Here is a 25,768-nt window from a genome sequence, read left to right on the forward strand (position 1 = left end):
GATGGCAGGGCCGGAGCTGTCAGCTGCTGCATGCGGTGGGGGGCCCTGGAGCTCTGAGCCACCGTGGACAGCAGGGGCTCCACAGCTGTCAGCTGCTACGGGTGGCAGGGACCTCACAGCTGTCAGCCCCCGCCGCGGACAGCGGGCCTGGAGCTGTCAGCCATGGGCAGCAGGAACTGGAGGTGTCAGTGTTCCCCCCCTTTATTTTTAGTGACAGTCACAGACAGGTCACGGGCTTCTGTGAATTTTAGTTTATTGCCCACAACCTGTTCATGACTTTTACTAAAAATAACTGTGACAAAATCTTAACCTTACACCTCACACATTAGCATATAGTTCAGTTTTAGAGTAAATCTCAGGAGAAACTTCCTAACTGTAAGAACAGTAGGACAATGAAACAGACTCCCTCAGCAGGGTTGTGGAAGCTTCTTCACTGGAGGTTTTCAAAAGGAGGTGGGATAGCCCTCTCTCTTGGATCGTTGAGACACAACAAATCCTGCATCTTGACAGGGTCACTAGATGACCCTTGTGGTCCCTTCTAACCCTATGATTCACATTGTGCAGACTGATTTTATTTGTATTTCTATAGTCAGCATGTAAATCAGAACACTCATTTTCTGTAAACTTATGTATTTGTTTTCTTTAGCTTCTTAGATCAATTAAGGATGTTAATGAGCCTAAATTTTTGTCACATGATATACCTCTGTTCATGGGTATAACTAGTGATTTGTTTCCTGGTGTTAAGCTTCCTGAAGCAGACTACAATGTAAGTACATTTTTAAGGTAACTTTTTTCACTAATACTCATGGCATTGCATCATTTGTAATTAATGCAGTACTCTATTTCTAATTGCAAAATGAGGCCCTGTGAAATGGAATTTGTACCAAACGAAATTCACTTGGTTTTCTTTGGAACCCAAAACCAGCCTTGAGTCTCTCATCATTTGCAGGTTTGGATTTGTCTTTGTAGTTTTGGCCCATTTATACCTCAGCCCCTAACAAATCCCAGGACTCCTTTTACCTTAAACAGCCTTTTTGGATGTATACCAGTATGAAATCTACCCCACTTCCCCTGGATTTTAGTGTCTTTTGTGACTTGCTGGTTCCCTCCCTAGCCTTTGGGGTTTTACAAGTTATTAGACATGGTGAATTTTGCCATGATTAGTTAACTCTTCCTGTTCTTCTGCAGTGGGATAGTGAGGACAGAGATGGCCAGGCTGCCTGCTTCCCCTTTCAGGGACTGGGTGAGGTAGCTGGCCTCCCAATCCCCTTCCTTCCCACCAAAAGAAAAAAAATAAAATGCAGGTAGAAGTCAAGCTGATGTCTTTTCCTAGAAGACTTCACATAAGTTCACTCTGAAGTTCTGAATTTTGTGGAAACCTGAAATTCCTAGTGAACGTGGAAAGTTGTACTGCTGAAAACCCAACTTATTGTAGGTTCATGAAATGCACATGCTTCTATTATGATAATGTAAACCATGTGTTTTCAATACACCAGAACAACCTTGGCGGAAGGGGAAATACTTGTCTTCTATTATCTTCCATACAGGGCCGTCCTTACCCATACGCAAAGCACGCAGCTGCGTAGGGCACCAGGGAATTTGGGGCACCACATTTCCTGGTGCCCTGTGCAGCTGCGTAATGCTCCAGCCCCAGCCCCAGCCCCGTCTCTTACCGCCCCTACTCTGCCCTTTCCCCAAAGCCCCCGCCCTGCTCTGCCCCAGCCCCCCCCCGCACTCCCCTGAGGACTGCTGCAGGGGACGGGCCTGTACTCACCACATGGTAAGTGGAGTGACCCGGCCCGAGCCTGCACCACTCCCCTGGCGAGTGCTGGGGACCAGTTCCCCCCTGTCCAGGAGCCAGGGGAGCAGAGCGGAGCGGGCTGGGTCCGGGGGACGGTTTTCCCCCTGCCCCTCAGCCCTCTCCCTGCTGAGGCCTGGGGCCAGCCCCTCCGCGGAGGCCTGGGGCCCCACACAGCCCCCCCACGGGGGGGCTGTGTAGGGCACCAAAATGGCTAGGGACAACCCTGCTTCCACAATACAGTAATTGGAGTGGGTGGGGTGTAAGCAGAGGCAGATGTTCAATAAAGAAGGTGAAGATTTTGTTTTCCTTACCCACACAATACCTTCTGTGTGCAATTACAGCACAGGATCATTAGCTCTTTTTGTAGGGAGTCTACAGTTTAAACACTACAGCGGCACAGCTGCAGCACTTCAGTGTAGACATTTACTCCAGCGATGGGAGGGATTCTCTCACTGTTCTTGTAAATCCACCTCCTCAAGAGGCAGTAGCTTTGCCAATGGAAAATTCTTCCATCAACCAAGTGCTGTCTACACGGCAACTTATTTCAGCTTAACTATGTTGCTCAGGGTGTGTGTGGATTTTTTGCACTTCTGAACAACATAGATGGGTCAATCTAATTTTCTAGTGCAGCGCTCAGTATTAGGCTTTGAGATAGAGAGGATTTCTTTGTACTGGATAAGCCAAGTCACTATTATATACATGAGAAACATAAACATCACTAAAGGCCATTAATATCCCAATAGAGAAGTTGAAAAGTTAGCCTTATATTTAACTAAAGTAACAATATTTTGTTTAAGTCACAGCATCTTAAATTCTGCACGTCAGTAAATAGTGCTCTAGTCCAGGGCATGTCTACTTAGGAACTTTCAGGAAAGTTAAGATGAATGTTAAAATGTGAAGGTAAAGCATTTTAGTTAAACCCTTGTGTGGACACACTCATTCAGAAGTCAGGTGCTCTTAGTTTTCTTTAGCCTAATCCCAGAGGATTCAGTAATTAATGAATTTGAGTCTGTTATCCACAAATGTAATAAAACATACTGAGGGTGGGGTGGAAATTGTTTTAGAGGCAATAATCTGAATATGGAATGATGAATGATATATGTTCCTTTTATTCATGAATAAAATTATATGGCTTTATAAAGGATTGTTGTAAACTATGTAATATGTAACCATGAAAATATTATTTTTTAAAGACTGTTATCATATGAAAAGGTTTTATTTTGTTTTGATTTTAGGATTTTCTGGAATGTGCCAATGAATGCTGTGTTATAAATAATATCCAGCCTGTTAAAGTTTTCATTGAAAAAATGATACAGACCTATGAAATGATGATTGTTAGACATGGGTAAGATTACAAGTGCCTATTTCACAAGTACTACAGGTTGTAGTTAAATTATTTGTAATAGCCAATAGAGAATATTTATGGAAATAGACTAAGAAATTATTTCCACTTTTAAGAAAGACAAACAGTGATTATTTAAATCAAATATAGAAAATCCCAAGGGTCTCTGTATGCTGCAGAATTTTTATATTGGTACATTTGGATATCCTAATTTTTAATGCAAATTTGGTTCCCAAGAAAGTGGAGTCTCTGAAGCCAGGCTTATTTGATCCAATGCTCCCTTTGAGTTCGGTAGCAATTTTGCCTGTTTAATTTTTGCAGTTTGGGCCCAGGTTGTGGAGAGGAGTTGTAGCTGTAAAAACTTGCCTGTATTAAAATATTAGCCCACCAGATCTCTGGCATTTTAGTCTTTCCCTTTTTTGAGCAGCAAGTATATGATGGTAAGATTTGTATGGTACCTCACAAGAAATATAAACATATACTTAGCTCTAATGTATGGCTTTGCATATTCAAAACTCGTTGCAGACATTGACTAGTTAGTCCTTTAAAATACCCTGAAATGGGATGAAATTAACAAACTTATTTTGAGTTGTGACTGAAGATTTTTGTTTTAGTGCAGGTTCCTTATCTATCTTTGTCTTCTAGAATTTTATGATAATCTTTCCGAGACAGCAAAGAAAATTAGAAAATAAGTGTAGGCCCAATTCTGCAAATAAATGCACTAGTGTGAATCCCTGCTGCTGCAGAGTCCAATTGGGTCCATTTACGTATTTTAATTGTGCGACCAAATATATGCAGTTGCATGAGCAAATCAAGTATTTGCATACACAAATTACCATTTAGACTCCTAACTGGTTATTTTGGACTTATAAAATACTTGATTGGTATGGGTAACTGTGGTAATAGCGCACACAATGCAAGCACATATATTTTTGTATTGACCTCCTAAAAACATAGTTCCTAATCACTGAATCAATGATGTAATACATTCCACACTATAATTTTTGCTACATATAGAGTCAGATCCACTTAAGCATGTGCTTAATATTAAGCATGAGTAGTCCCCATTGAGGCCAATTGGCTGGATCAGTGCCATAAAGTCTATATTTGATGAAGTTAAGATTTTTAATAATAATTTTCTTTTATCCATAGCTTTATGCTTGTCGGAGAGCCTTTTTCTGGGAAAACCAAAGTTCTGCAGTTGTTGGCGGATACACTAACCCTTATGAATGAACGTGAATATGGTGAAGAAGAAAAAGTAATTTTTAGAACTGTGAATCCAAAATCCATTACCATGGGTCAACTTTTTGGACAATTCGATATGGTATCTCATGAGGTATTGTGTTTTATATGATCGTTTTTAAAAATATTATATAGCAATTGGCCACATTCCTCCATTGGTTATGCTTGTGCAACCCCGATGGCTTTGATAGGTTTGCATGGGTGTATCCATAGCTTCACTGCAGGGTGCTCTTATTCAGGTGTTGCCCCAACCCCCTTCTATCCACAACACACAATTCCCTCAACTAAGTTTGGTGGTGCTTTAAACCTGGGCTAACTGGCCTGGCTAGGGGTATAGGCCAGAGCCTGGATGCCGCTGTTGCTTATGCTGTCAAGTATCAGAGGGGTAGCCGTGTTAGTCTGGATCTGTAAAAGCAGCAAAGAGTCCTGTGGCATCTTCTAGACTAACAGATGTATTGGAGCATGAGCCTTCCAACGAAGTGGGTATTCACCCACGAAGGCTCATGCTCCAATACATCTGTTAGTCTATAAGGTGCCACAGGACTCTTAGAGAGTCTTTGTTGCTTATGCTGGTAATCCACCCACTCTTCAGTGAGGACTCAGGCTAAATTATCAAGTGCTGATAGTACTCCAGTACTTTTTCCATGATTTCCCCAGTGTACTCAGAAGGACAGGCAAGTTCTCCCACAATTCATTGAGCAGCTCAGCTTACTGCAGCACAAAGAACCATGGGAGTTGCCCCCAGAAAACTGACCAGCATACACTGAGGGAGCATAGCAGTACTAGTGAGGACACAGTAACACAGGTATGGCTTTGAAGTGTGGCTGCTCACATTCAGGCTAGCCTGACTTGGGTTCTCAGACCCTGGTGTTGATCACTCGAGTTAACTGCTGTGAAGATGTACCCTGAGAGCAGAATTTTTTAAAATTTATAAATAACTGGACCAAAGGCAAATATACGTTGTTATGGCAAAAGGTGCTAATGGCTTGCATGTTAGGGGTCACTAATGTATAAATTGTCAGGATGAAACTCCCTACAAAAAGAGCTAACGATGCTGTGCTGTAACCGCACACAGAAGGTATTGTGTGGGTTAAAGTGCTCTTCTGTGTATGGCGGTAGAGGTGCTGAGGTTCCTGCAGAGCAGCTGCACTGAAGCAGGGTAGACCCCCAGGCTCATCTTTTAGGGCCACGTGGTCTCCATTGGCAGCCTTGGGCATAGTCTACACACAGTTTTTGTACTGCTTTAACATTTTTGGTTAGGGGTGTGATTTTTATTCCACTGCAGTTAACTCAGCACAGCCCCTAGTGTGGAAGCAGTTATACCAGTATAAAGGTGCTTATACTAGAATAGCTTATTTCTATAAATGTATGGGATTGAGCTATAGGTCTGGTCTATACTACCCGCCTGAATCGGCGGGTAGAAATCGACCTCTCGGGGATCGATTTATCGCGTCCCGTCGGGACGCGACAATCGATCCCCGAATCGGCGCTCTAACTCCACCAGCGGAGGTGGTAGTAAGCGCCGCCGACAAAAAGCCGCAGAAGTCGATTTTGCCGCCGTCCTCACAACGGGGTAAGTCGGCTGTGATACGTCGAATTCAGCTACGCTATTCACGTAGCTGAATTTGCGTATCTTAAATCGACTCCCCCCTGTAGTGTAGATGTACCCATAGTGATACAAGTATATTTATACAGATATAACTGCATCTACACTAGGGAGTTATACCAGTTTAACTATATCAGTTTCCAAACCAATATAATTAAAGCCATACAAAAACTGTGTAGATAAACATTTGGTCTAGAGTTTTCCAGTATATAAAACTCAGAGGGTGACACAGGAAGAGGAGACTGTCTGTGAAGTAGTGAAATTTGTATGACGCCTTGAAGCGAGAGAGAGGTGCAAGATAGCTACTTTTTCATGGCCACACAGGAAGAAAACAAGATGCAATGGATGTGGTTTAATTAGGGCACAACTTTTTTCACTTAACATATCTGGGAATACCAGGCAATAAATCATACAGTGCAGGTCATCATTCATTCCTTAATCAGTTCTACCTGTTTGGGAGGGCTCCCATCAGCCCTCCCCCTTCCCAACCTGGTCCCTGTCCATTGTTGAGACGTTGCTGCCTTCCCCTCGTGAGAAGGCTAAGGGTTCTGGAAAAATGGAATGTTGTCTCCACTGTACCAGACATTAGCAGCCCCAACCCCTCTTTTCCCAGGATGCCTTCCCCTAAATCTTCTTCCAACTCCTGTTTATCAGGGAATTGTATCGCCTCTGTGACGAGTACCTGCACTGGACACCCGCCATAAAGAGGCACCAGGAATTAGTGTGGCTGCTTTTGGAGACAGGGAAGAGGTGCCTTATTTCAACTTTCTGCAAGAAGGAGTTGCCTGTGTGCTCTTCATTACCACCCCTTGTTTGAGGAAACAAGACTTGTGTAATTTTTGTAAACAAATTACACTAAGACAATACCTGATTTTTTTGTCACCAGTTTCTGTTCCAGATGGGAAACTGAGGGCATGTCTACGCTTACCGGTAGATCAGCACTGCTGTGATCGATGCAGCGGTGTCGATTTAGTGGGTCTGGTGAAGACCCGCTAACTTGATGGCAGAGCGCTCTCCCGTTGACTCCAGTATTCCAGCTCCCTGAGAAGAGTAAGGTAAGTCAACGGGAGAGCATCTCCCATCGACACAGCAGGGTATAGACACTGTGGTAAGTCGACCTAAGCTACGTCAACTTCAGTTACGTTATTCATGTAATTGAAGTAGTGTATCTTAGGTCAACTTACCCGGTACTGTAAACCAGCCCTGAGACTTGCAAAGCCCTGAATTCTGTTACTGCTTGGCAAAGGTCAATAATGGTTTTTAATAGTTCTTAACACTTCTCAGTGTTTTTACTTAGTTCTTCTCTGTTTTGTTCATTAACATGAGCTAAATAGAGCCCTGATCCAGCAAAATAGGTAAGCATGTGAGTACTCCCATTGACTTTAGATTTAGAATGTTTTAAAATATCCATTTCCATTTTTTCCTGGTCTAGTGGACAGATGGTATTGTTGCCAATACTTTCAGAGAATTTGCTTTAGCTGAGACACCTGAACGCAAATGGGTTGTTTTTGATGGTCCTATTGATACTCTGTGGATAGAAAGTATGAACACAGTACTGGATGACAACAAAAAGGTAAAACATAGGTGTTATAAATGTCTAAAGAAAATGCTGTGCCACTTAAGAAACATAAGTCTGCATATAAAAGAAAACAGCACTTGTAGCTATACCTGCACCTGAGGTAGAATGGAACCAGTTGAGTAGGCTTGTGATTAACTTGTGTTTTTATGAGAGAGAGATATATGTCAGGAGAGTTGTTTGTGGGTTTTTTTTGGTTGGTTGGTTGTTTTATATCGTAGAATAAGGTATTTAATTTGATCACATTTCCTAATCAAACATATGTTCTAATCTTGTCACAAAAATGCCAAATTTATAAATGGGATTTAAAAGAAAAAGATACTAGAAGTTTAATGATATTTCTTCTCTGGAAGACCTTACAACCCAAAATTTCAAAAATGGTCTCCAGTTGTGGGTGTCTATATTTTTGTATGCCCAACTTCAGACACACGGGGCCTGATTTTCAAAGTTGCGGTGTACTCACAACTCCCACTGAGTTCAGTTAGAGTTGTGGGTGCACAGCACCTCTGAAAAACAGCCCCTAGGTATCCCAAGTTAGGTACCCAAATCAGAGGCCATTTCGTGAGCCTATACTATTTTGGTGTGGTGTCTCATAGTACCTACATCAGGCTATCCTGTGCTATGTTAGTAGCACAGGCTGAGGCAGACTTATGTCCTACATTGTGCAAGTTAGACCCTTGCCATCCTCTTCTGTTCCCATCCAGTGCAGGAAGATACCGACTTTAAGTGGTGGGTGGACCTAGCAGGTGGCAGCGCTGGGAACTGGTGCTGGTGCTGTTGCTACAGTTGTGCTGAGTCTCAGGAACTGAACATTTTAATTTCTGATGTGCAGTCCAGAACCAGTGCCTAGACAACTTCACTGGTCATGAAAATAATTATCATGGGGTTTTCCTGGAAAAACTTGAAACTTTGCAGTTTGAAGCATGAGTTTCTCCTAGTTTATTAAACATTTTCATCAATATTTTTGTAGTTGAAAAATAAATGTGTAAAACTTCAGTAGTTTTGTGATGCTTACAGAAAGGGCAATGGGTCTGATTCACGTCTCACACCAGTATAAATAAGAAGTAACTCCACTGAAGTCAATATATTAATTCGTGTAAAGCTGGTATAAGTGAGAAAAATCAGGTCCAATATTAGTCCTTTACCTGTGATTTCCTCTTCTAGCAGGGTCTGAAAGATCATTTGAGTCCTGTAATATTCCTATTTCCTATTTCCACAATTAATAGACAAATGATGTGAGTGGCAAAAGCACAGAATTTGGCCCAAAGAGAAAGGAAATTGGTTACTATTTCAAAGGATTGCATGTTGCGATGGGTAATGGCTTGTCTTTCCCATTTGCTATTGTAAGCTTCACTCATTTTGATATGGAGATCATCCAAAGATAGAAACACATTAATTTACAAGTGAAACAGATTGTTGTTATATAAGATTTTGCTAATATTCATAACCATGGTTATTAAATTAACTCTTCTTCATATTTAGCTTTGTTTGATGAGTGGGGAAATCATCCAAATGTCTCCTCAGATGAGTCTGATCTTTGAAACAATGGACCTTTCCCAGGCTTCAGTAAGTTTAACATTTAATCCATAATTGCACAATTATACAATATATAATGATGCATGGGCATGGTCTTAAAAGTGAATTTACTATTCTTCTTTAGCCAGCTACAGTCAGTCGTTGTGGCATGATTTATTTGGAGCCATTACAGCTAGGCTGGATGCCTCTTGTAACCTCTTGGTTGAACAGCTTACCTGAACCCCTGAGACAAAAGGAACAGCAAGATCTTCTGCAAGAACTTTTTAACTGGTTAATACCACCAGCTTTAAGATTTCGTAAACAACAGTGCAAGGTATTTTTTTGTTTTTATTTTGACCACAATAATTATGTTGATGTTTCCATTCCACTCTCTGTGTCCTGTGACAGAATACTCAGCAATGGTCATGGCAGGTTTTTGCATATGCAGCAGATGCACCTGATTTTGAGAGGGCAACTACTTTGCCCAACTTGGAAAACTTGACCAAGAATATTAGGTGAAATTTGTAGGTAAAAGATATTTAAAAGCTAACTATTATTGTAACGAGTGAAAAGTAATCTCACCAGAAGTTTGAGAGGAGGGAAGAGGATTGTTTTATGTTAGGGAAAGCATTTTATGTGATGTCCAACATGTCATACAATTAGTGGTGCTCCCCATGCTGCACCTATACGATTGTATTAATTGTGTCTAATTTTTTAAAAGCTGCATTATTGTCATAATTAATATTACAGATTAAGAGGGTGGCTTTTCAGGGACAGGACAAGGGAAAAGGATTTTGAAACTAAAAGAAAAACACTTGCCCCTAAGTCTTTTGTTTAGAGCCAATATATAATTTAATTGTTTTTCCAAAAGATATACTAAGATTTGTGAGAAGTATTTGATACTGTGATAGCAATCATTTTCCATTCTTTGTGTCTTGTAGGAGCTGGTTCCCACAAGCAACAGCAATGCTGTAGTGTCTCTCACTCGACTTTTTGAAATGTTACTTTGTCAAACTGTGCAACAGGATCCTACCAACAAAAACATGCGCACATGGATTATGGTTGGTCTTTTACTGGATGTATTTTAAAAAAGAAAAAAACCAAATAATTGGTAACAAGTCTCTTGCAAAATTAATCTCCTCATCTTGGCTTCCCTGCAATAAGTGCATCACACATGAGCAAGCATACACATCCATACACTTCGTGTGCACACACACACTCTTCTGCTGACTATTCAAGTTCACTTTAACTTGGTAGGTGAAAGAAGAGAATTGAGAGACTGTTTTGGTACTACTTTTCTAAAACTTGTGAGGTGCTCAAACACAGTGATAAGGGATTTATAAGTACCTAGACAGATATATTTCAACCATTTTCCTATCTGTTGTCAATTAATTTAGAACATTTTGTTTTAACTAACTCGTGTTTTAAGACCAAGCAGCTAGGTAAAGGCAGGTGCATGATCACATGTTGGGCAAAGAATGATGTGCACATTATAGCAATGCATTTGTCAGGTTGTGCAGAAGTTTCATGGTGTGAGAAAAGCAATTTCTGAGGCATACATTAATCTTAAAATGTTCTTTAGAGATTGACATGAATAGAAAGCTCCAAAATGAATATCAGTCTGAAATGATGCTTGGGATCTGCAGCTATTTACAAACTGCTTATGCTTTGCTTTACTTGTTTTATGGTCTTAGTAGAATCCATACATGAAATTAATCCCTGGTGCAAGGGGCACCAGAAAGTGCTTAAAGACTAAGCCCACATAAGGGCTCTGCTGGGGTCTGCTAGATGAGTGGCCATGCTGTGGAAGTAGCCTCAAGATTGGCCAATGCAGGGTTAGTTCAGAAGCTCACTATGGCGATGGTCTGTGAGTGGGCTGTGGGTGGGGTCATGGATCCACATCTATGTTGTGCCCCATGCAATTAACATGAAGGGTTGTGTCTGGTGTTCCTGTGGGACAGCACTGAGTCCTGGCCCTGGCTTGATAGAGGAGTACATTTCAAATCCTGCACTTCACTTATGTAGAGCCTGACTACTCAAGCTTTATGTAGGGGGAGTGAATTTCACTCCTTGAGGCTATCTACAGCATCACATATTCATTTAAAGTCGTCAGGGATTTGATATCATGTTTTATTCGTGCAGTAGAATGTAGTGAATTCTGTGTCGAAGAAGCTCTGTCTCTGCTTCTTTTCAAGGTCACATTCAGATACTTAGATACTACGGTGATAAGTGTGGTTGCTTCTCTGGCTTTCTCCTCTAAAACAGACACATGCCCCTTGCAAAAACAAAACTCCTAGTCCTAGTGTTTGCAATCAAAGAATCCCTCAATCCACATGGCTCAGTGCCTCGTGTGGTATCCTCAATTGTTTCCAGCTGTCTCACTACACAAAAGGGCTTAATTGCTTCTTCTGCTGAACCTGAAAGAAGAGGATTTATCCTTAACTAGGTTTGTGACTGTCTTTGGCTCAAAGACCCACATGATGGCCGCCATTAGCATTTTTCAACATAATAGTATTCCTTGTAATTTTATATGTTGATCAGATCATAGGGTAGTTATCATTTTTGAATGGTAATTGTTTATCTCCTTGTACTCACAGGCTTGCTTTGCTTTCTCCATGGTTTGGTCCATTGGTGGGACTTGTGACAGTGACAGCCGAGTCCTTTTTGATATCTTTATGAGGGATATTCTAGCAGGAAAGTCTGAGGCTCATCCAGTGCCAGCAGCTGTGGGTAAATGGGACTGTCCCTTTGATGAGAAAGGCTTGGTCTATGACTATATGTATGAGGTATGAGATTTACTGATTGCTCATTTTTAGAGTAGTTCAAATAGATCCTTAAAATCTAAGTGAGAGAAGAAAGAAGCTAGGTGGAAATGTTAGCTTCTTAGAATCCTTTGGGGGCAGGATTGACTGGCTTTAATGGGAACAGGATTGGGCCCTTAATGGAGTAAATGAACAACTATTGGTTGACAATAAATTTATGTTATTTAATAATCAGTTTTTCTTTTAAAAATAATTAATGCACTGACTTTCTAAACAGAGCTTTTTAGTAAATGTCTACCCAGTCTACATAAGGCGTGTCTAGACTGTGCTGCATTTTAGTTCAGCTGCAGTTGAGGCCCTTGGAGTTTTTGAGTTTCATATACAGGAAAGCACATGCTTAAAATTTAAGCATGTTTATAGACCTGTTGTCTTCAATGGAACTATGCATATGCTTAAAGTTAAGCATATATGTAAGTATTTTCCTGGATAACAGGGTCCTAGAGAGGTAGGGGAATGAAGGGGGTCTGAACATCCATTTCTAAAATGATCCTCCATTCCTTTTAAGGTTTGCTCATCACTAGTGCAATGAGGAAAATAAATACATAAGCACCTGAAATACTTAATATTACATTAACTTGTAAAAGAATGAAGTGCTTAAGAAAACCTTTTGAACATATTATGTCAGCACTGTATTTTCCACTGTAATTGAAATCTGTATTTCTTCTTAGTTGAAAGGCAAAGGGCGCTGGGTGCATTGGAATGAAGCCATTAAAAGCATTAAATATAGTGATGATAAAAATGTTAAGATTCAAGATCTCATAGTCCCAACGATGGATACAGTCAGATATACCTATTTGATGGACTTATGCATTACCCATGGAAAGTAAGAACATCTATTTCATGCGAAACGTTGAATGATTTCATTGTTGTTCATATAGAACCTTATCCAAAGACCACTGAAATCCATGGGGTCTTTCTATTGACTTTAATACATTCTGGGGGCCTGATACAGAAGTATCTCTATTAGAATATACTGTTCTTGGCCCATTAGACAATAAACAAAAACAGACTTTCAAGCATCTGATTACATTCTTTCTATAAACTTTTTAGTTTTAAAGTCTTTGACTTCTTATAATCCAGCATTCAGTATATCCATCCCACACTGTTCCACTGATATTGTTAGGATGGCTGTTGAGATTTGGTGCCTCCTTTCTTTTTCTTTTAAAATTACATTTCTCTTAATTTTTCTTAAATTAGTCATGAGTTAAAGATGAGTTAGTCATGAATTAAATGATTAGGACATGCAGGAAAATGAAACAAAGATAATCCAAAGCAGAAAGCTGCAACTTTAATAGCTTTTAAATTTAAAGGAGAGGTTCTTCTTTGAGTGATGTCCCTATGGGTGCTCCACTGTAGGTGCGGCAGTGCCCCCTGTGCCTGGGATCGGAGATCTTCATCAGATGTGCCTGTTGGACTGCAAATGCCCACCTTCCCCATCTTGCACCGTGAGCGGGATGTATATATAGTGCTGCACAGTCCAACACCCCCCCAGTTCCTTTTCCACCACCTTTGGTCTGAGACGGAATCCACAGCAAAGCCTACTTATCCTTTTTGACCTGTTAGATAGTGCCTTACCTGTTAGTTTTAGTGTAGTTTTAGTAGTTAGTTCTTTCTTTTTGATCTCTCCATATATATATATATATATATATAATTTTTTTGCTTTTATGCCTTCTAACCTCCCCATTAGTTAGTTTATATTTTGTTTTTTTCCCCTGCTTCCTGCCCTTCCCCGCTGGGGAGCATTTTCCTCACCCTTATGCCTGGCTCTCCTAGGTTTAAAAGGTGTGTAACTTTCCGGATTGCCTTCCTGGTAATGGACGGTCACCCACAGTGCATTCACTGCCTGGGAGAGGGACATGTCCTGCAAAAGTGTGCTCATTGCCACGACCTCACTACCAGGGCCAGAAAAGACCAGGACATTCGGTTGCGACTTCTCCTCCTGGAGAAATCACTGTGTCCACCATCGGACCCCGGCCCAGAAACTACCTCTCCATGGCCCTTACGCTCCACTGGGTCATCTACTGACTTTCATTTGCCTCATCCTTCTAAAAGGAAGTCTTCTCTTCCTAGTTCCGATGGAAGAAAAACAGGGTCCCTCATCACCTGCTGAGACACCGCCTGCTGGAACGCCATCCCCTGCAAGGTTAGTTGCCTCGACATCCTCAGAGATGGGTCATAGCTCCAGGGCCCATCTGAGTACCTCTGTTATCAGTGCTCACCAAAAGTCTAAAGACCCTAACCTGACAGATCTCCAGCCCTTGGCACCATCTCTCGGTGTTAGAGACCAAGACACAAGACCTTTGAAACTGGTGCCAACTGTGCCAATCAGACCTACCTCAGGCAGTGCGGTACCAACTAAATTGCCGGTACTGACAACCCTACTGGTGCTGATGTCCTTTTCGGTATTGAGCAAGCCCTTGGCACCGAGCAAGTCTGCCGCACTGAGCAAGCCCTCGGCACTGAGGAAGTCTTCAACTCCTTCTGCTGGCTGCTCAGGAGAATGTACTTCTCCCTCAGCACTGATACATGCGCCAGTGACAATGATGCTCTTTCCTCCTCCCCAAGAGTTTAGATACCCCAAAGACCTATCTGTCTCTGATGTGCCTGAGTCACCACTTCTCAGACATGACATCCCTCCACTGCCATCCTCTTTGCCAGAAATGTCACCACTCTACCCTTTCCCCTCCAAGGATGACACCTCTGTTCCCTAGTGACGCGGAGGAGGAAGAGGAGTACTCCATCCCACCCTCACACTTGAGACAGGCTCAAAGTCCTCCTCTCTACATAATACCCACAACCCACCATTGGACAAGGGCCCTGGTATGGACCACCCTCTATGCATCCCCACGTGCAACTCCTCAGCATTGGCCATGCTGAGATCCTTGGGCCGTGTACAGAGCACAGTTTGGGAAGCCTGCCACAGACCAAAATCAGAGGCCTTCACCTTCTCCATTAATCTCTTGACCACCAGAGGCTGAGCCTTTCCTTATGGTAGATGAGGAGGAAGAACAAGAGGAGAAAATTCCACCACCACTCCATTTAGCCTCATCAGGAGAAGAAGAGGAGATCATGTCTCCACCCCCTACTACAGCTGATGACTTCAAACATTTCCAGGAGTTATTTCGCAGGATTGCAGACTCCCTCCACATTCCTTTGGAGGAGGTGAAGAACCAACAAAATAAGCTGCTTGACATCCTGCACACTCCTCCTCCTCCTCAAAAATAGCCCTCCCTATCAATGAGGCCCTTCTCGATTCTGCCAAGGTGCTCTGGCAGACCCCAGCATCCATCCCACTGACTTGCAAGCAGATGGACAAAAAATATTATGTTCCCACAAAGGACTTTGAATTTCTGTTTTCTCACTCCATCCCAAATTCCTTGGTTGTCAATGTCGTGCAAGAAAAAGGACACCAATACCAACCTCGACATGCCCACCATAATAGAGACTGGAAACAATGGACCTGTTTGGACGCAAAGCTTATTCATCTGCTACTCTCCAGTTCCATTTATCCAATTACAATGTTTTCATAGCCAAGTATAATTACACCAACTACTCTAAAATACAGGAATTCTGTCAAGACCTTCCTGATGACAAAAAAGAACAACTCCAGGCACACAAATGTGAAAGACAGCTTTGCAAGTCTCTTTGGACTCTGTGGATACCACTGCCCATTCCATCACAACCGCCATTGTCATGAGACGGGCATCATGGCTGCATGGCTTTCTGAAGGAGATACAAACCACCATTGAAGACCTACCTTTTGAGGGCTCCAAATTATTAATGGTGTGTACAGATGACTCCCAACATTCCCTTAAGGACTCCCAAGCAACTCTTCGTTCTCTGGGCATTTACACTCCAGCACCAACGAGACGCCCGGGGAAGTATCAACTTCCTCCATGATCCCCACCACTGCAATACACTCCGCAGGGACAATATGATACCCAGCAACATTGACAGAAGCCCCCTACAGACATACGACTCCACAAGGGGCTACTTCTCATGCACCTCCAACCAAACAGCAATTTTGAAGTTGTGGTCAAGGCCCCGAGAAGCCATCCCCTGTTTAGTCACATCAGCTGTCTTCCACATCCCACCAGTTTGGCAAACACCTAACCCCTTTCTTTCCATCATGGCGGCTCATTACCTCAGACAAGTGGGTTCTGGAGATCATTAGGGAAGGATACTCCATCCCCTTCCTATCTATCCCACCCCACCCCACCACATTCCTTCCCTGTCTGTCTTCAGGGACACTTCTCACAAACCCATCCTACGAGATGAGATAAATCATCTTCTGTGACTAGGAGCTATAGAACCAGTCCCATCCCAGCACAGAGGGAAGGGTTTTTACTCTCATTACTTTCTGGTCCAAAAGAAATCCAGCAAGAGAAACCAATCCTAGACCTTCAAAACCTAAACAAGTTTGTCAAACTGCAATGCTTCAAGATTGTTACCCTCTACACCATTATCCCAGCACTGGAACAGGGGGACTGGGTTCTCAGCCCTCAATCTCCAAGACACGTATTTTCATGTCACAATACATCCTGCCCACAGACAGGTACTCCAGTTCATCATGGGGACCAATCACTATTAGTACAAGGTACTGCCCTTCTGACTGTTGGCAGCATCTCATGTGTCCTCCAAGGTCCTTGCAGTCATCGCTGCCTCCCTACACAAAGAGGGTGTTGTCACCTTTCCATACTTGGATGACTGTATCCTCAAGGCCCCATCTGAAACTGACACCCTTTGCACCATTCGTATGACAATGGACCTTTTCTTGAGCCTCAGCCTTTGTATAAACTTGGAGAAATCTACACTGACAGCTGTGCAATGTCTAGAGTTTATCGGGGAACAACTGGATGTCATACAAGCTTTCAGCCTTCCTCCCAACTCACAGATTCTCGACTACAGTCAATCTTGTATCCAAGGTCAGAACCTGCCCCCAGATCTCAGCCAGGACATGAGTCCAGCTACTCTGCTACATGGTGGTAGCCACCTTCATGGTAAAACATGCAGGTTTACACATGCATTGCCTTCAGGTGTGGCTGCCTACAGTCTATGTCCATCACAGACACAGCCTGCATGAACTCCTTTCCATGCCTATGATGGTCAAGGACTCACTACTCTGGTGGACTCAGCCCAAAAATGTTTGTGTTGGTATTCCTTTCCTTCAACCAGCACCATCCATGAGTCATCCTTGATCGATTGGGGAGTGCACCTTTGCAATCACACAAACAAGGGCAGATGGTCTTTCACCGAATCCACCCTGCACATCAACCTCCTAGAGCTACGGGCAGTCTGCAATGCCTGCCAACACTTTCTCCCATTGATTGCACATCGCACCATGAGAGTCATGACGGACAATATCACTTGCATGTTTTACATCAACATGCAAGGCAGAGCAAGTGCCCCTCTTTATGCTCAGCGGCACTGAAATTATAGAACTGATGTATCCAACATGGCATTACCATCTGAGCTGCATACCTCCCTGGACACCAGAACACCACTGGGGACTCATTGAGCAGGCGATTCTCCCATGATCACGAGTGGGAACTGGATGCTTGAGTCCTTCAGCACATTTTCAACTGCTGGGGATTCCCCACTATTGACACACTAGATAATGCCTGCTGCCCTCAATTCTGCTTGAGAACGGGACTGGGGCACGGATCCCTGGGAGATGCATTCCTCATCGTATGGTATGCTCTGCTAATCTAGGCCTTTCCTCCCTTTCCCCTTCTGTCTCGTGTACTCCACAAGATACAGAGGGACCGGGCCCGAACATTGTTATAGCTCCGACCTGGTCACAAGAGGTCTGGTATACTTAGTTCCTTTGCATGACAGTATGCTCTCCGATCTCTCTTCGCCTAACTCCATGATTTCTTTCTCAGGATGTGGATAGCACCAATGCACAGCTGCTCCACCTGAAAACATGGCTCCTCTGTGGTTCCAGGATTCGGAAATAACCTGTTCAGAAGCAAGTATATAAATAAACAAGTACTCTTGAATAGCAGACGTGACATGACATGACTAGAAGCACTTTCCTCCAAAAATGGACTAGATTCCAATGCTGGTGTGCCTCCTATCAGGTCGACACAATGAATGCTCCATTATCACTTATCCTGGAATATATTTTACACCTTAAATAGTTGGAATTATCCACCAGCTCCATCTGTGTGTATTTGGCAACTATCACAACTTTTCACTGCCACATAGACAGCCACTCTGTCTTCAACCACCCACTCACGAAACATTCCCTAAAGGGCCTCCAAAATCTTTACCCTCATATGGGATGCAACCCCTGCTTGGGACCCTAGCCTCTTTCGATGCTGTTTTACAAGACCCCCATTCAAACCAATAGCAACATGTTCCTACATTCACTTATCTGTGAAAATGGCATTTCTTGTCACTATCACCTCTGCCCAGCGGGTTGGTGAAATTGGAGCCCTTATGGCATACCCCCCATATACAGTTTTTCATAAAGACAAGGTTACTCTATGTCCATGTCCAAAATTTTTACCTAGAGTACCATCCTCTTTCCATCTCAATCAATCTATCCACCTTCCTTGCTTCTTCGCAAAGCCTCACAGCAACCAACAGGAGACAGCATTACATACCCTGTATGTCAGATGAGCATTAGCTTTCTACTTGGACAGAACTAAACCTTTCCAAAAATCACCATGCTTATTCCTCTCAACAGCCAAAAGATCCAAAGGTGCAGCCATCTCTAAGCAATGCCTTTCAAAGTGGATCTCTTGGAGTTTACATCTGTCCTACCAACTACACAAATGACAGCCTCCTCCTGGAACTAGAGCACATTCCAACCACTCGCTCTCCACCTCTATTGCTTTCCTCAGTAATATTCCAGTTATTTACATTTGCAAAGTGGCCACATGGGCATCAGCAGACACTTTTGTCTGTCACTATGCCATTACTCAGGATGCCTCAGCAGATACTCAGATGATACTGTCCTATCATGTGCAGTAAATGCCGTTCCAAAACCCCAGCCTTCCAATTAGGGACACTGCTTTCTAGTCACCTACAGTGGAGCACCTATAGGGACATCACTCAAAGAAAAAGAGAAGGTTACTCACCCTGTGCAGTAACTGTGGTTGTTCAAGGCGTGTGTCCCTGTGGGTGCTCCACTACCCACCTTCCTCCCCTCTGCTTTGGAGCTGAAACATAAGTTCTGCAGCAAAGAAGGAACTAGGAGGCGGTTGGACCAGTGCTATATATACATCCCACTCATAGTGTGAGATGAGGAAGGTGAGCATGTGCCGTCCAACAAGCACTTCTGATGAAGATCTCCCATCCCAGGTGCAGGAGGTGCTGCCACACCTACAGTGGAGCACCCATAGGGACACACATCTCAAAGAACCTCAGTTACTGCACAGGTTGAGTAACCTTCCCTTAACTCACCATACACTCCCTTCTCAAACACTAGGTATACATGTGGGTGGGTCCTGTTCAGGGTTAAATGGCCTCCATGCCAAAAAACTAAACATTAGGGTTTGTCCTCTTCTGCCTAACCCCTAGGATTCAGCCCTTCTCTGAGTCCTCTGACCCTTCCCCCATGAAGGGGAATGATGGTACACATGAAGGGTGCCTCAGTCTGTGAGGTCTTAAGGGCTCCCCTTCTTCTTCCAGGCTAATAGAGTGTTCTACTCATGTTTGCCTCTGGGAGGTGATACCTTTGAGTTGCTCACCCACAGTGAACATCAGTCATAAATTGCAATGGAATTACAAACTCTACTTGTAAACATACAGTTTTTAAATTCCTGTCCTTACTCCTTATTTACTTAAAACTATGCCTCCTTGTCAATCTGGTCTCATGGGACAAATTCCTTCCTGATCCCATAAACTGGCCATCAATCAGACCCACAGCATCTTGGAAACAGTTGAAATTATACCTCCATTACAGGGCTGGCCTGGGATGGTGGGGCAGCAACTGCAGCAAGGTGGCTGCTGCAAACCCTGAGGACTTCACATTCAGGAAGGGGAGAGGTCATAAGAGATTATCAGCTGTCTTCCCCACTCCCCCATTTTATGGCAGCAGGGAGAGGCAGAGAAATCTCTCCACCCCCTCTCTCTTCCCTCAATGGACAATTTCCATATGTGTTCTAGGTGAAGTGGGGGTGGAGCAAAGGCTTGCCCCTCCCTTTCCTTCTCCCATTCTCCCTCAGGAACTCTGGGGTTGTCTGTACCCTGCAGGTCTAATCAAACTTCCCTCCCCTCCCCAAAGGTGAATTATCTTCTTATATCAACAATTTCTGGAGTTTTGATGGTGACAGCTGGAATTTTCAAAGGGGCTTAAGAGAGTTAAGTGTCTAAATCCTATTGAATTTCAAAGGGAGTTGAGCACCTAAGTCCCTGAAAAATCCCAGCTGCCATTTCTAAACTTCCTATTTCTGTTAGGTAAAATTCACCCCAGTGTCGAAATCATGCACAAGGCCCTCTGAACTATTTATTCCTGATCTTAAAGACTTTAACAGCTGAATTATGGTTACAGTGTAGACACAATACAGTGTATTTCAGACTATGCATTTCTTTGTTAGTAAGGTCCCTCTACCTTGCGAGCCTGATTCTACTTTCAGTTACACCTCTGCAACCCCATTAATTTTAAGTGATTCTTTATTTCAGTGGGGTTGTAGGAGTGTCTAACTAAGAATAAAATTTAACACACATTTTTAACATATTGGTGTTTTCAGTGGTTTACACATATTTACAAGTAGAGCAGATGTGTTCAGTATTTCATTTTTAGTTTAATTGAGTGTATGTTTTATTTACTATTTTGCTTTTGATTGACTAATGTAAATTTTTATTCTTTTTTGCAAAGACCATTGCTTTTTGTGGGACCAACAGGTACTGGAAAGTCTGCATATGTGAAGGATAAGTTAATGAACAACTTGGAAAAGGAAAGATACTTTCCATTCTTCATTAATTTTTCAGCACGGACCAGTGCCAATCAGATCCAGGTTGGTAGAAACAGCTGGTTTACATTAATTACAATGAGATTATATAGACAGAGATGTAAATTTACTTGGCATTTGTTCAGTGGATAAGATTTGGCTCTGTCATTTCAAGATACTTTTATTGTGATATTTTTATAGTAGTAATGGTTCCTGGAACGTCAATGAAATGTTGTTTAAAAACAAAATATCAGCATAGACTCAATTTACTTTACTCCGGCCCAGGAATTCACATCTCCTTTTGGTCTCATAGAGCCTATGTTTGCTGATCTTCAGGGCATAGTTGAGAGCCCATCTGATCGCTGAGGTTGTTGCCTTAGTGCAGTGGTTCCCAAACTGGGGTTCGTGAACCCCTGGGGGTTCATGAAATGTTACAGGGGGTTCTCGGGGAAAAAATTCCCTAATGGCGGACAGAGCTGTCCCTAGGGACCCCGGGCAGCACAGGGCCAGCAGCCCCTGGACTTCCAAGAGCTAAGCAGATCAAAGCAAGCATACCTATCACACTGAGGAGATTTAAACTTCAAGACTCCTATAAGAAATGGAAAGGGAGGTAGATATTTTTTGCTGTTTTAAAAATTAAATAGGCAGCTAGTATTGTTTTTAAAATTATTATGAAGAACAAGTTTAAGCTTTGTTGTAACGTGCTTTGTTTGTAGGGTGTCCAGATGTCCCGATTTTATAGGAACAGTCCCAATTTTTGGGTCTTTTTCTTATATAGGCTCCTATTACCCCCCACCCCCATCCCGATTTTTCACATTTGCTGTCTGGTCACCCTAATTGTTTGCCTGGACTGCTCAAGACCTGAATGCTTGTGTAGGAGGAACTCTTTGAGTTGGCTTTTTAAATACCTTCATGCTGTTTCACATCTGATAATCCTTGATGAAACGTAGGAGCCTTGTCTTATAACAGGCTTATTCAAAGTGATACAAGCTACGAAAGTGAGATCTTGGAAGAGTGTTGCCATTTTCATAATGTAATAAAAATACTGTAATGATAAATAATAATTCATAATAAATCATGTGCAATAAGCATGTCATGAAAACAAATTTTGTATTTCCAAGATCCCGGCTTTTATAATTTATACTCAGGCAAAGGAGAAAATCCCTGGAAATTTCATTTCTAGGAGGGGGTTCGCGAGACTTGACATTTTAGTGAAAGGGGTTCACAGGCTGTTAAAGTTTGGGAATCACTGCCTTAGTGGATAAGCATATGGCTTGGTTTAATTGGGGTTAAGCCTCTTAATGTTTATTTGATATTTGTCAAACAAATCTTTGTATTTTTTTTCATTTGTGTGTATGTGTTCAGAGATGTAATCTGGACTTGATTTTAGAAATCTAAGATAAATAAATAAAAATTCTCGGCTTTGGAAAAAATATAAAGTAATAAAAAAGTTCCAGAAATGATTTATTATGATTCAACAAAGCTAACCCTTATTATTAAGAATGAGGATGTGGCTAAATGGCATATTAGTGAAATTGGGGGGCAGAGGGGATGATGTTTTTGGTTTTTTTTAGTTTTTAAAACAACCTGATGTTTAAATTTGCTTTGCTTTTTTGATATCACACTCCAAAAATTGTAATAAACACTTGGAAGTTTCAGCATTTACAGCTCTACTATCAAAGCATACACTAAAATGTTACCTGCTCACTGGCTTTCATAGCTAAGTTTTTATGTATATAGTTTCTCAATCTAAGCATTTTGTAAGTGTAAAAACTCAGGAAGATGTGTGCAATCTACATTTGACCAGACAAAATGAATGGTTACTATAATCATCTAACTATAGTACTTGATTTATATATCCAAATGCTGTTTGCTCAAATGCTACCCAGTTTTTGATTATTCAAATGCTTTGGTTTTGATCCCACAAAGGGATTTGCTTGTGCAAACCTTTCTGCCTGATGTCAGTGCAGATGGGCCCCATCAGGGTTCTTTGGATTGAAAATTGTGAGTACAATTACAAAGGAGGGTGACCAATTTTGTAAAAATTTGTACCATATGTTTGCTCTGTTACTTAATATATTGAATATTTTTTGTAATTGCAGTGTGTTGAAATCCTACATAAATCTGGAGTAATTTTTTGTTAGTGGATAGTTCTTCTTTTTCCTGTTAAAGAAATTTTTCCCACAGTCCAATTTTCCTTTTGTTGAGCACCAAGATAGTACTATATCTCTGCCATGAGTGGTTTCCTTGACACCATCAAATTAGGGCCCTGATCCTGTATTTAAATATGAGTAGACATCCATTGTGGTTCTGTGTGGGTGTAGCAGTATGCTCACCCACAAAGAGCAAATTGTAAGATTAAGGTCGGGAAATTTTTAGGGCTCAATCTTCTGAAGTGCTGAGCCCTGACATAGTAGAGCATTTAAGCATATGCTCAACTTTCAGCAGATGAGTAGGATCATTGAAATCAGGAGGGAGACAAACTTGAAATCAGAAATAAATTAAAACAGATTATAATTTTTTCCTTTCAGTAAGCTCACCAAATAGATGTAGAATAACAAGACAAAGAGGATTACTGACCTCGGAACCGAATGTAGGAGTGGGCTTATAAAGTTTGCGGATGACACAAAGTTGGGAGGTATTGCCAATTCGGAGAAGGATCGGGATATTCTTCAGGGAGACTTGGATGACCTTGTAAATTGGAGTAATAATAATAGGATGAGATTTAATAGTGAGAAGTGTAAGGTGATGCATTTAGGGATGACTAACAAGAATTTTAGTTATAAGCTGGGGACGCATCGGTTGGAAGTTACGGAGGAGGAGAAGGACCTCGGAGTCCTGGTTGATCGCAGGATGACTATGAGCCGGCAATGTGACGTGGCTGTGAAAAAAGCTAATGCGATCTTGGGATGCATTAGGCGAGGTATTTCTAGTAGGGACAAGGAGGTGCTGCTTCCGTTATACAAGGCGCTGGTGAGACCTCATTTGGAGTACTGTGTGCAGTTCTGGTCTCCTCTGTTTAAAAAGGATGAACTCAAACTGGAACGGGTACAGAGAAGGGCCACTAGGATGATCCGAGGAATGGAAAACTTTTCCTATGAAAGGAGACTCGAGGAGCTCGGTTTGTTTAGCCTAACCAAAAGAAGGCTGAGGGGGGATATGATTGCTCTCTTTAAATATATCAAAGGGATAAATACCAGGGAGGGAGAGGAATTATTTCAGCTCAGTACTAATGTGGACACGAGAACGAATGGATATAAACTGGCCGTGGGGAAGTTTAGGCTTGAAATTAGACGAAGGTTTCTAACTGTCAGAGGGGTGAAATTTTGGAACAGCCTTCCGAGGGAAACGGTGGGGGCGAAAGACCTCTCTGGCTTCAAGATTAGGCTAGATAAGTTTATGGAGGGAATGGTTTGATGGGATAACGTGATTTTAGTCAATTAGGCAATAACGTGCCATCGCTGGTAAAATGTGGGTCCGGCTGGAGAATCTTGCCTGTATGCTCGGGGTTCTACTGATCGCCATATTTGGGGTCGGGAAGGAATTTTCCTCCAGGGTAGATTGGCAGAGGCCCTGGAGGTTTTTTGCCTTCCTCCGCAGCATAGGGCAGGGGTCGCAAGCTGGAGGATTCTCTGCGACTTGAAGTCTTTAAATCACGATCTGGAGACTTCAACAGCTGAGATAAGGGAAATTGAGTGGGTCAGCTTTTGTGGCCTGCATCATGTGGGAGGTCAGACTAGATGACTATAATGGTCCCTTCTGACCTTAAAGTCTATGAGTCTATGAGTCTATTACAAAAAATTAATATTCATATCTGTATTTTCCAATTCTGATTTTCTTAATTATTAAAGCCATGAAGTGTTTCAGTACACTATTTTCCATTATGTAATATAGTTGGGCTGCATATTAAATCAATGCTTTAAATGGTCCCATTCTGTTTTTTAGAACATCATTATGGCGAGACTGGACAAAAGACGCAAAGGAGTATTTGGCCCTCCTATGGGAAAGAAGTGTGTCATCTTTGTAGATGATATGAATATGCCTGCATTGGAGAAATATGGAGCTCAGCCTCCTATTGAACTTTTAAGACAGTTTTTTGACCATGGAATTTGGTAACTATTCAAGACAGATCTAAAGCTTACAGTAAATTAGTGGATAATTTTGCCATTATCATTTAATTTTCAGAATTGTTCTCTTAAAAGTAAATGCTATTTATATTTTTTTATAAGCCAACATTGTCATTTTAAAATTATTTACATTTTAAACAATCCTTATGTTGCTTTTTAGTCATACACTCATAAGTGACTTTTTTTTTAATTTAAGAGATTGATTTTCAGCTTATTTTTAGCAGGTCCATGACTTCTTGTCATTATTGAGTAGAGTTTCTATACACAATATAGATTTTCTTTCTTTTCCTATTTCTGCAGATGTCATTGTTTCTCTTCTTTTGTTGTTGTTTGTGACTTTTTAGTTTTTTTCTCTCCAGTTTTAGTCTTACTTTTGTATTTGTTTTCCCCACCATTCCTTCTTTCAGAGTGATCTGCCAGACCTAATAGGGTTGTGACCATTGAAGTTGCAATGGCATTTAAGCAATTCAGAAAATGAAATCAGTGATTTGTGCTGTTGTCTGAAATCCAATTGATGAATCAGTTAATCTTAAATTTCATCTGCCAGTTAATCATGGCTTCCAGGATTCTCTTAAATTTATAGTGTAAAATAGTTGGAACATTTGAGCATCCTGGGCTGAAAAGAGGGTCTGAAGGTTGAGTCCAACCTTGCTACAGATCTAGTGACTGTACTCCTAATAGCCATTAATCTTTCCTGTTAAGGACTTGCTCACATTTTTAAAAATATGGCCATGTTAGTTGCTCCTAGTGACTAGAGGCTGTGCAAAATGTTTTGGATGAACTTTTCTTGGCGAAAAATGCAGATTCAGAACAACCAAAACATTTAATGAATTT

At 41.9% G+C, this 25,768-nt stretch overlaps 1 protein-coding gene across 2 annotated transcripts in view; it reads left to right on the plus strand.

Annotated features, from left to right (window-relative positions):
* DNAH12 (dynein axonemal heavy chain 12) overlaps positions 1-25,768 on the plus strand; it is a 168,935-nt gene that overhangs the window by 56,383 nt on the left and 86,784 nt on the right. For both annotated transcript variants that reach the window (XM_026650210.1, XM_026650209.1), the window contains exons 28-38: positions 647-766; positions 3,037-3,146; positions 4,296-4,479; positions 7,424-7,564; positions 9,050-9,133; positions 9,228-9,416; positions 10,024-10,143; positions 11,680-11,868; positions 12,573-12,727; positions 20,735-20,873; positions 24,753-24,919. In XM_026650210.1, the coding sequence (XP_026505995.1) occupies positions 647-766; positions 3,037-3,146; positions 4,296-4,479; positions 7,424-7,564; positions 9,050-9,133; positions 9,228-9,416; positions 10,024-10,143; positions 11,680-11,868; positions 12,573-12,727; positions 20,735-20,873; positions 24,753-24,919 (1,598 nt within the window). The remainder of the gene's footprint in view (positions 1-646; positions 767-3,036; positions 3,147-4,295; positions 4,480-7,423; positions 7,565-9,049; positions 9,134-9,227; positions 9,417-10,023; positions 10,144-11,679; positions 11,869-12,572; positions 12,728-20,734; positions 20,874-24,752; positions 24,920-25,768) is intronic.

Source organism: Terrapene carolina, unplaced genomic scaffold (assembly GCF_002925995.2).
Source record: "Terrapene carolina triunguis isolate 2854851 unplaced genomic scaffold, T_m_triunguis-2.0 Scaffold89, whole genome shotgun sequence".
NCBI classification, from domain to species: Eukaryota; Metazoa; Chordata; order Testudines; family Emydidae; genus Terrapene; species Terrapene triunguis.